General features: G+C 41.9%; 1 protein-coding gene across 1 annotated transcript in view; it reads left to right on the forward strand.

Moving 5' to 3' along the window:
• Nucleotides 1-6,531, forward strand: part of BASP1 (brain abundant membrane attached signal protein 1) — a 91,146-nt gene extending 84,615 nt beyond the window's left edge. Inside the window, exon 2 of the mRNA XM_087721988.1 lies at nucleotides 4,820-6,531. Within this exon, the coding sequence (XP_087578114.1) occupies nucleotides 4,829-5,548 (720 nt within the window). The 5' untranslated portion in view covers nucleotides 4,820-4,828 and the 3' untranslated portion in view covers nucleotides 5,549-6,531. The remainder of the gene's footprint in view (nucleotides 1-4,819) is intronic.
• Nucleotides 6,532-12,127: the final 5,596 nt, after the last annotated feature.

Here is a 12,127-nt window from a genome sequence, read left to right on the forward strand (position 1 = left end):
TGGGTGCACCCAGGTACACCCATGTCACACCTATCCTCCGCGAGCTGCACTGGTTACCCATTAGTCTCCAGATCCGCTTCAAGGTGCTGGACGTTACCTATAAAGCCCTTCATGGCATTGGACCTGGGTACCTGAGAGACCGCCTCCTGCCGATCACCTACCATAGACCGATTAGATCACACAGGTTAGGTCTCCTCCGGATTCCATCTGCCAGCCAATGTTGGCTGGCGACTCCCCGGGGGAGAGCCTTCTCTGTTGCAGCTCCAGCCCTCTGGAATGATCTCCCCATGGAGATCCGGACCCTTACTACCCTCCCAGCCTTCCGCAAAGCCGTTAAGCTCCAGCAGGTCGGGGCGCTCTCGAAATATCCAGCCCCTTGGAAATTGTGACTGTTGTATATTTTAATATGTTGTTTGTGTATTATCCCCCTCCCTTGTTTTATTGTAAGCCGCCCGGAGTCCTTCGGGAGTGGGCGGCATACAAATCAATAAAACTCTAAAACTCTAACTCTAACACTCTAACTCTTTCAACATGGTGAGTGAGACTAGAAGATCAAAGCTTCTACATATGTACTACATACCCATAAAGAGGAGGATTTCAATTGCTTGTACACAATGGCCATTTTGAAATCTATATCCACCTCTGCCTCAGTGAGATATTAGTGTTCTTGGTGTTTATACAGCTTGATTAATGGATTGCCCTGTTTGCTTACTCTTCCTGGATCAATTTGTTTGTTTTAAAAAGGGGGAAAAGAAGGACCACACTTCTACCATGCTTGCCTTCACTTGGGCTTAGAAAGAAAATTAACAACGTTCCTGTTAATTCAGCTTGTTAAATAAAATTAAGTCTGGTCCATTGTTTCACTGTTTCATCAAAGAACTTTCCCCCTCTTCCTCATCCCAAATTTAAAAAAAAAGTTATTTTGTAAGAAAAAAGTTGGGCAGCAATGAGGGACTAGAAAGGGGAGAGTATTCATGCCATAGATGCAGTAGCTGAGTGGAGTGGAGGCATGCAAACCGGAGTTTGTAACCAGTGGTGGGATTCAGCCAGTTCGCACCTATTCGGGAGAACCGGTTGGTAACTTTCTAAGCGGTTCGGAGAACCGGTTGTTGGAAGAAATCTCCTTTTGTTTCTTTCCACTTTACAGGGCTAATCCTGTAAGGAAGGCAGGAAGGAAACATTCTGGTGTTGTTTCTAGCCTAATCTTTATTGTCCTCGCTTACAGAAACTGCCTCTCCGGTTAACCCTTATTACATTGTAACAGCTAAGGTGAAGCGCCCATCGACGTGAGTGATGTTGAGTTGGCCACGCCCACCCAGTCACATGACCACCAAGCCCCACCTACCCTGCTGGTCATTAGGGCAGAGAACCGGTTGTTAAATTATTTGAATCCCACCGCTGTCATAAGCCAACATAAGATGAAAAGGTCTTTCATTTAGAAGAGCTACAAAAAATGTGGCTGTTCGGTGGTGAGTTGACAACAATTCGTTGACAACAACCGATGACAGCAAGACAAAAATTCAATGACAACAATCCTGCACACACACACACCCGCAATTGTCTACTTTTTGCTGAAAGTGTTATACCACCCTTAGTTTTACATGTATGTATACATGGGTATTGTCACTACCTTCTTCCAGATTTTTTTAAATCTTGTCCATCTTCCTAATATTTCTCAGGGGAAGTTTGCAATCCACATTTGGCGAAAATGCATTTGTTTAGGTATAGAAGGAAGTGAATTCTCTTCAAACCATTGTAGAATTATTAGAAAACTGCTCTTATACTGCAGGGGTGGGTTTCAGGCGGTTCGCGGCGGTCCCCGCGAACCGGTTGGTCGGCGAACCCGGAAGTAAGTAACTTCCGGGAACGCCGAAGTGTTCACCCACCAGCCCGCATTTCTTACCCGGTTTTGACGAGTTCTGCGCTTCCACGCATGCGCAGGACGCATACAGCGCCTGCGCGATCCTCCAGGAGCAGCTGGAGCATCGCACAGACGCTAGTACGCATGCGTGCACGAGGACACCGCCGGCCCTGTTCCAACCGAACCGGTTGGAACAGGGCGAGAAACCCACCCCTGTTATACTGCCATGTATAATCCATTTTCTATTTCTGACTCAATACCCACCCACCCCCCAATTCAAATGCATCTTACATGGGGCCATTGGGTTTTCTCAGCTAGAAACATTGAGTTCATTGTACCTTCGCACAAGAAGGACATTTGAGCTCATTGAACAAGACCTAATTAGTAGAATCAATAGATGAAATCAAAACGTCAATGGACTAGAAATGAAATATATTTTGGGTGAGGACAAAATTAACCCTGTATAATCCAATGGTCATTTTTAAAAAAAACCCAAACAGGTAGATATTCAGTGCCCCTCTCATCTGCAGCCCTCCCCATGGCTGATTGTTTTTTTTATCTCAGTTAAGTGTGTGATTGCCCTTCATTCTTGTGAAAAAAATACTAGCATTCAAATATAATGGCATAACCTATGGCCAGGTTGCAGAGTATCTTCTGGCAGTTCACACTTTTATCTGCTTCTGTTGTCCATCTTGTTTTGGGGAGAGAAATTGTAGATGGGAGGGAAGAAATAGGCACCTTGCACAAAAGCTGGTTTGTGTTATTTAGCCATTACCAGGCAAACAAATAGAGGCTTAATTGAGGATCGACTATCTGCAAGCAAATATAACCCTCGCTTTTGTTTAATACATTGCTCTTGCTGATTTGCAAAACCTCCGGTGAAGTGAAATGTGACTGGATGGGCACGAACGTGTTGTTTTCTTTATGCAATAAACTCACAGTGACCTACATGGATGAAATGGAGTGGCACTAATGTTGTTAGGTTTTAGCGACTGTTTTCATGACCAAAGTGGGCTGGGTGTCTTTTTTTGGAAGGATTGATGTGGGATCCATTTTATATTCGGTGCATTATTTAAAATCTTTCCTAGCAAGCTGTTACCTTTTAATTCTTTTTCTAAAGCAGCTGCATTATAGTCATGAATGCCTGTGAGTGTATAAAGTGGCTAGAAAAATCTTTATTCCCTAAAACATGGATAGGAAACCACAAGCAAATCCTTCCTCTTCTAAATTACAGAAAATGTAGGAAATAATAAACACGCCTGAACTAATGTGTTCAGAAGTTATGATCCGACAGTCATCCAAAACTTATAGCTACAACTTATAGCTACAACATGTTCCCTACTTCTCTCTTCCGGGATCCGACTTATCTTCCTGGTTTATTAACTGAGATCATATCAGACAGGAGGTTGGAGGTTAGATGAGAGGTTAGGATTGGCATCCTGGAGGAGCAAGGCAAGGAGCATGTTACACACATGGCACGTGGCCGCAACTTCATAAAATGTAGAGAATTGCATGAAGCTTTGGGAAATTGTCCAATATTTTTCAGATGAAAAAAAGTCCATCTAAATCAAGAGAATGAAATTAATTTGCCTGGAATGCAGTTTGCAATGCATGGAAAGTTTCACTCTGGTAAACATCTGTAGGAAGGCTGAGGGAAAATTAAATGAAGATAAATTAAGCAGGTTTTCACCCCCAGGATTTGGGTTTGCCCATTACTATTTGGATGTCATTGTATATACAGATACTTAGAATATGTAAACAATTGCTCTTTTGTATACAATGCAATGGAATTTTCCTTCGTTATATTAAGGTGAAATAGCGTGAATGGTATATGAAAGAAGGTAAGATAGGAAAGATGTATATCAGGGCATTTAAAGAGGGATAAGATCCCGAATTGGTATTTATTTCTCCAGTAACTAAACTAGGTTTATTGTAGAGAGGAAGAGAGGTGTATGAGAGATAGGTTAGGTTAGGTTTGGTTTATTGGTTTTGTATGCCGCCCACTCCTGAAGGACTCCGGGCGGCTCACAATAAACAGGGGAGGGAATAAATAAGACAACACAAACAATTTTAAAATCCACAACAGTCACAATTAAGACGGGGCTGGGTGCTTTAACAACCCCCAGCCTGCCGGAACAGCCAGGACTTAGTAGCTTTATGGAAGGCCACGGGGAGCTCGTTCCAGAGAGAAAACTCTAGATAGTTTTCTAATACCACTGCTATCTAGATTTAAGAGTTGTAGAAAGGAAAAAAAAATTGAGGAAGACTAGTGTAGTTCTACTCCAAACATTCTTAGAAATTGCTATTCTGCATTGGGCAGTAAATATTAAATGGAACTTAATATACCTTAATTATGGCCAAAGCCCAGAGACAGATCTTTAATGGAGACTTTTGTTAAACTAGAAACAATTTTAAAGAAAGCCATGACAAGGTAACTCTATAGAATGGAGATTTATAATATTTTGGGCCCAGGGATTTACTCTATGAAATTATGGTTTTAATAATCACAAATAGATGTAATAATTTCCCCTGTCTGGTGAAATTAAATCCACTAGCAACTCAAGTAGTGCAGTGAAAATGTTACTTTAGTTTGCAGTTATAAAAGGCTGGATTGCATTCAAATACAGGCTGAGTTTGCATATCCTACTGAGTGTAATGTGCTTAATGTGCTTTATGGATGAACACAGCCACTTAAAGTTTAGCAGGTTGCATTGATGGGACAACATGACCGAAACAGTCTTGTTTACTACTGTTTTATGAAATGCGATTGAATTATTGATGGCTACTTCACTTCATTTATTTCAATGAGATCGAAAACGTGATTGAGGAATTTAGTCTGGGTGCAACCCACTCTTCTCTATTTACTCTAGTATCGTTGCGTGCATATTGTGTGAGAAGGACAAAGTAACTTAGTGTTCATTTTACTGGTAACCTTATTCTCCCTTTTCTCATTTTCAGTGCGCCACCATGGGAGGTAAACTGAGCAAGAAGAAGAAGGGTTATAATGTGAACGATGAAAAGGCCAAAGACAAAGACAAGAAGGCCGAGGGGACAACAGCGGAGGAAGGAGAGGCTCCCAAAGAGAATGAGTCAAGCCAGCAGACCGCCACGGAGACTGCAGAAATGAAGGAGAATAACAAAGAGGAGATGGGAGACAAGGATGCCCAGGTAGCTGGCAACAAGGCAGAAGAGAAGGAAGGGGAGAAAGGTGTAAGCCCAGAAGAACCGAAGAAGCCAGAACCGGAGAAGCTGGACACTCCGGGTGACACAAAAGCAGAGCCTCCGAAGAGCACTGAAACCTCTAAGGAGGAACCGAGCTCAGATGCTCCTCCAGCCAGCAGCGACACCCCGAAATCCTCAGAGCCCAGTGGTGATGCAAAAGCTTCCCAGCCTTCAGAGGTCACAGCTGCTAGTAAAGGAGATGACAAGGGCAAGGAGGAAGGGGAAGCCAAAAAGACTGAAGCTCCTGCAGTCCCGGAAACTAAAAGTGACGTGGCCCAAGCTTCAGACTCAAAACCCAGCAGCAGCAGCAACGAGGCTGCGCCTTCTTCCAAGGAGACCCCGCCGACAACAGAAGCACCTAGTTCTACTCCCAAGGCCTCAGAGCCCGCAGCCCCGCCAGAGGAAGCGAAACCATCTGAAGCTCCAGCAGCAAACTCGGATCAGACCATAGCAGCGAAGGATTAAATTTGGACAGCCTATTGCAGAACAAAACAAAAATTAACCACTTAAAACAACCTGTGTCTTTTTTTTTTTTTAATTATCTTTTCTTCCCCAGCTCTACTAACTTGTTACGTAGCTGAACTGTTATCGCCCAAGAAAAACCAAGCAAGCAAGAAGTGTCCCATTAAGTTAAGGGGGATGGGGGAAATGGTTGACATGGGGTAATCGAAATAGTATTTTTGTGGGGGGGAAATATCTAATATAGTTTCTGCCAACTTTCCAAAAAAAGAAAAATCTCTGCATTTCATTAAGAAGACAACCCAGTTTGTCTGAAAGTGCAGTATGCCTCTTTCTCTTCTCCTTTTCCCTCCTGACCTGCTCTTAAACGCACTCCACTTATCTTTTCCTTTCTTTTTTTTCCTAGGAGGGATGGAGGTGCAATGATAGGATTAATTCTGCCTTCTGGGCCAGTGCCACACCAATCAAAACCTTTATAAAAGCAGTATTTTCTTGTGGATTCTTTAAAAAAAAGATTTTATTTACAGGCTTTATCATTTTGTATTTTTTATGCAGTGGATGAATGGCAACTTTCAGACAAAACTCACATAGCTGTCAACATTTTTTTTTCTCCTCAATGCCAATCCTGCAATTTATTCTTCTTCCCCAAATATTTTTTGGGAGTTTAAAAAAAAAATAGTTTAAAAAAAAAAGCATTCTCATCCTACTTAGCCTACCTAGATTTCTCATGACGAGTTTAATGCATGTCTGTGGTTGAGTGCATCTGTAGTTCTGTTTATTGGTCAGTGAAAATGAAAAAATAATAATAATAATCTGCGTTCCTTGCAGTTCCAGTTTCTCTTCCATTCTGTGTCACAGACACCAAGTCACCACTCATTGGAAATAAGCAAAAGAATAAAAAAGCAACATGTACAATGGATGCATTGAAATTATATGTAATTGTATAAATGGTGCAACAGTAATAAAAGTTAAATAATTTAAAAAAAACATTTCAGGTGTTAGCGGCTGCAATTTTATTTAGATTCACTTCTCTCACTAATAGCGAGCCAGTATGGTACAGTGGTGGACTAAACCCAGGGCGGCCCAGATTAGAAACAGAAGCCAACTGGGTGCTATTTTGTCCAGTCGTTTTTTCTGTGCCCACATCAAGAGCCGAGGTGGCTCAGTGGTTAGGGTGCAGTACTGCAGGCCACTTCAGCTGACTGCTATCTACAGTTCAGCGGTTCAAATCTCACCGGCTCAAGGTTGACTCTTCCGGCTCAAGGTTGAGCCTTCCATCCTTCTGAGGTGGGTGAAATGAGGACCCAGACTGTGGGGGCAATATGCTGACTCTGTAAACCGCTTAGAGAGGGCTGAAAGCCCTATGAAGCGGTATATAAGTCTAACTGCTATTGCTAATGTTAGGTTCTGTCACAAGCCAGCAGAATAACAAAACCACCTCACTGCATAAATACATCGATAACTTCACTAAACTTCACTACACAGTATAAAACTGTTAGTGGACACTGTATGGACCCTTCCCTTCTTCCTGGTTATCAAATTCTGGTACCTTCCTCTAAAAGGAGACCTTGTGTGTCTTTTCCAAATCAGAATTTAGCAAAGTCAGAAGTTATTGAGAACATTTCACCCGAGGTGAGACAGAGCCGAGGTGGCGCGGTGGTTAAATGCAGCACTGCAGGCTACTTCAGCTGACTGTAGTTCTGCAGTTCGGCGGTTCAAATCTCACCGGCTCAGGGTTGACTCAGCCTTCCATCCTTCCGAGGTGGGTAAAATGAGGACCCGGATTGTTGTTGGGGGCGATATGCTGACTCTGTAAACCGCTTAGAGAGGGCTGAAAGCCCTATGAAGCGGTATATAAGTCTAACTGCTATTGCTATTGCTAGGTCCCCAAGGAAGAGAGATAAGCTGATATCAAGATGAAGCAAAGCAAGAGAGAAAGGGATTGAAAATGGATTTGGGGTAGTTGGGAATCAGAAAACACATGTACAGTCAGAAGTGAAAATTATAGGCGGAACTGCTTTGGGAGTGGTTTATGATCCATTGCACATATAAAACTAAGAAATAAAGAAGTTTCCTATAGAGGAAGGGATGTGGAGTAGCTAGATTGTTCCAGTAATCTTGTACTCTGAAATATTTGATTTTTTTAGTGATACCATGGCAGGACTGTAAGACTGGTCACCAAAGGTACTGCTTTAACCTTGCCTGGGCATTGCACGAGAGCAAATGTGGCCATTTTCATTAGCGATTATTCTGACTCAATAGCATCATTTGCTAGTCCATCTGTTCATCGCATGGAAAATTATGTCTCAGTATATCTATAGCTCCATGTACCTACATCTGGAGATTGCTGTCTACAGCTTTTCCAAAGCTGATGTTTTGAAGGTACAGCGGACCTATTTCTCTTGGTCTTGTTAGCTAAAGAATTAGGGAATTCAAAATCTAACACACCAAATTGAGAAAGAGCCACTAATTCTGAAGACAAAGAAAAAAACTAAGTATAACTTGGGTGCTCTTGGTAAATATTTTAAGAACTAAAAGAAAAAACACACATTGTAATAAAATGTGGACGCCTTCAGAGGAGGACCACCAAGAAGGTGATGGGACTTAAGCTCCTGTGAGAAATTATTAAAGCCGTGTTTTTCAACTTTGGCCACTTGAAGGTATATGGACTTCAAAACTCCCAGAATTTCCCAATCAGCAGTAAGTCTTGGAGTTAAAATCCACGTATCTTCAAGTAGCCAGGGTTGAGACACTGGATAGAAGTGGGTACGTTTAGTCTGGGAGACAAGTCTAGGAAAAACATGAAAGTAATCTTCAAATAGATAAATGATTGGCACATAGAAGACAGAAGGGATTTGGTTTCTGTTGCCTTAGGCAGCAGGCCCAGAACCAAAGGAGACTGAAACTACAGAGAAGTAGATCCACGTAGATACAGGAATTTCCTGATGGTAAACCTGTGAAACAGGCAGCCTCATGAAGTATGTTCCTTCTAAGTAAAGGTATTTAAACAGAGACTAGATAAATTCTCCAAATTGTTTCAAGGTTTCAAACCCTGAGCAGAAGTTTGTACTACCATATTTTTCAGAGTATAAGACGCACTGGAGTATAAGACGCACCAAGGTTTTGAAGAGGCAAATTTTTCAAAAAGGTTTTGCACTCTGCAGACCTCCCCAAAATGCCCCCTTTTCTTTTGCGAAAATGGCCCCTTTTCTTTTCAAAAAAGGGCATGAATATACTTTAGGAGGCTTGTAGAGTGCTCCTGTGGGGTAGGCCCCCCCAAAACAAGCAAAAAGCAGCCCATTTTTCACAAAAATGGGCCCATTTTTTGTCAAAAAATGGGCATGCATAACCTTTAGAAGACTTATAGAGTGCTCCGGGGGCAGAGCGAAACTGAGCAAAACTGCCCATTTTCCACTCATTTCTGCCCTCCCCAGCACCCAGGAGCACTCTGAAAGCCACCTAAAAGCTATGCACGACCATTTTGGTGAAGAGGGCGGGGTTTGGGAGGCAAAAAATGCTGTATTCAGTGTATAAGATGCACCCAGATTTTCAGCCTCTTTTTTGAGGGGAAAAAGGTGCATCTTATACACTGAAAAATATGGTAGGTGGCCTCTGAGGTTTCCAGGTCTCTCATTCTATGTTCTTGAAGTATCTATAAATGTAGAAATCTGGGTACAGAACTCCAGAGGGCCACTAGATGACAAAGATATAGACAGGGTCTTTCTTCACTATCATCTACTGCAGTGGTTCCCAAACTTGGCAACTTTAAGACTGGTGGACTTCAACTCCCAGAATTCTCCAGCCAGCAGAGGAGAGCTGGCTGGAGAATTCTGGGAGTTGAAGTCCACCAGTCTTAAAGTTGCCAAGTTTGGGAACCATTGATCTACTGGTTGACTGAAGTTATGTGGCCCAGATATGATAACTAATAAATAAGATTAAGGAGAATTGCATCTAAATGGCATTTCTTCAAGGATATACAACATACCCAACATTCCTTGCATGTGTTAACTATTTCCATAGTTTTAACACCAGTGTTCCCTACCTAACGTTTCAATAAATTATAGGAGGTATTAGCAGTATAGTTTAAAGCAGGGGTGTCAAACTGGCAATCTGGAGCCATGCTCTCCCCAGTTCTGCAAAGGGAAAAAAAAACATTGTGACATGTCACGTGACGGCAATGTGACACCGCAAATTTGACACCCGTGGTTTAAAAGCAAGAATAGTAGAAGCACACTTCTATTTACATCCCATCTTTAGTAAAATGAGGGTGCATTTGTCATCCAAATGAGACCCGTGAAGAGCAGACCTCTTAAAATAATCCTGTTTCACTTTTTCAAGAACTACCCTTAGAAAAAGCTGAAGCTGGCTTTCAGAAACCCAACAGTTATTACAGTCTTTGTCAACCAAATTGAAGCTCCTGGAAAACTATACAGGAGAGGCAACTTTCTAAGACAACATCCAAGCCATGTAGGCCTTTAAATAACACAACCAGCAAGTTCCAACAGCCTCTGAAAACGTAAATGTGCCAGTATTTCAGAATGGATGGGAATATGTTGCTTACCTCATTGGCATTCTATGCCTACTAAAGGTTCTGGATCATTTTCAAAGAGCTTTCCATGAGATTGCATTATAGTTGCTAGATGTTACATGGGTGTAACTGGTAGAAGCATGTTTGCATTGGCTGCAGGTGGCAAATTGGCTGAAACCAATACATCCTTCTGGATTGCCAAGGTGGCGCAGTGGTTAAATGCAGCACTGCAGGCTACTGCTAGATCAGCAGTTCAGCGGTTCAAATCTCACCGGCTCAGGGTTGACTCAGCCTTCCATCCTTCCGAGGTGGGTAAAATGAGGACCCAGATTGTTGGGGGCAATATGCTGACTCTCTGTAAACCGCTTAGAGAGGCCTGAAAGGCCTATGAAGCGGTATATAAGTCTACTGCTATTGCTATTGCTATTGCTATTGCAATTGCCATTCAGCAGCTAAGTGAAATCCAAGACAAGCTTGTTTCATATGGCAAAATATTTCAATTCCAAATGGATATCTGACTCATTTATGACAGATGCAGTGTCCCAGGGTCATGTGATCACCTTTTTCTGACCTTCTGGCAAACAAAGTCAAAGGGGAAGCCAGATTCACTTAACTCTGTCACTAACTTAACAAGACCCAAGGTGGCGCAGTGATTAAATGCAGCACTGCAGGCTACTTCAGCTGACTGCAGTTCTGCAGTTCGGCTGTTCAAATCTCACCGGCTCAGGGTTGACTCAGCCTTCCATCCTTCCGAGGTGGGTAAAATGAGAACCCGGATTGTTGTTGGGGGCAATATGCTGACTCTGTAAACCACTTAGAGAGGGCTGAAAGCCCTATGAAGCGGTATATAAGTCTAACTGCTATTGCTGTTGCTAAGTGCAGTGAATTATTTAACAACTCTGCCAAAAAAAGGTCATAAATGGGACAAAACTCCCTTAACCATCTTTCATGGCAACAGGAATTTTGACCTCAATTGTGGTCATAAGTCAAGGACTACCCTGTACTAATTACCATATCAATGATAATATAGTTTTATGCCACCAGATGACCTTCCCCAATAATGTAGATTTTAAAACATTAAAAAGAGAAAGCTGGATTTTGTAGATCTCATGGTAATTTATGGACAGTATTAAAAAAAAAAATTCTCAAAAATTATGGCATGTGAACAATGACTAGGACTTGAACCGACGCATCAAGAAAGGACCTGGCATTGATCAGTGATGCCCATTCTTGATCTAGAATGTGGCCAAGAAAGAAATTATGTTAATGTTTTTTAAGACAGGTATAAAAATGAAGAGTGTCAGCTTTTCAATTTTACCCTGAAAAAAAATAATCCCAATTAATCAGCATTATGGAAAAACTCTCTGTTCTTAAAGCAGACCTAAAACCAGCCTTAAATATATGCTATTAATATAATAATATATGCAATCATTGGGGCTAGCTTATAATTATTGAGATCGGTAGAATGTAATGAGCATGGTCAATAGGGCTAACCTTGCCAGACCAGGAAAACTGATAGTAAATGCCATAGTTCAAATATCTCAAGATCCCTATTACCTATTGTGTCCCTATCCTTCATCCGAGTTAACAACTATGTGTGATAGAAAGCTAACTTTAACATGCCATGAGTCCTTCACCTGAGATTAAATATACGAAGCCTGGACAAATAGAGAGTCCAAGACAGCAAGGACTAGGAGATAATTTGACAATCCAGGTTTTTAGCAGGAAGAATTACTCGAGGCATGAAATACACAAGTTATTCATATCAGGGCTCTGCTTATCTGCTCTGCTTCAAAAGACCATGAAGTGACTTTATGGCAAAGAGCAATGGCCAGTCGCATGATCAATGCAGGTCAAAACTTGAAAATAGAGAAGATTTGGTCAAAATGGAAGGAGAGATTACCTACCTGTGTGTGAACTCTCTGTGTTGCCCACAGCTGGCACAAAGCAGAAGACATCCTATTGCCTAAACCACATCACAGTGTGAAAAGCAGAATTCGTACATCAAATATTCCCCCATCCCAAATAGAAAAACCCTCCAGATCAGAAAAAAGTAA

Source organism: Thamnophis sirtalis, unplaced genomic scaffold (genome assembly GCF_051295495.1).
Source record: "Thamnophis sirtalis isolate CommonGarterSnake01/CBP01778 unplaced genomic scaffold, rThaSir2_p1.2 scaffold_8, whole genome shotgun sequence".
NCBI lineage: Eukaryota > Metazoa > Chordata > Lepidosauria > Squamata > Natricidae > Thamnophis > Thamnophis sirtalis.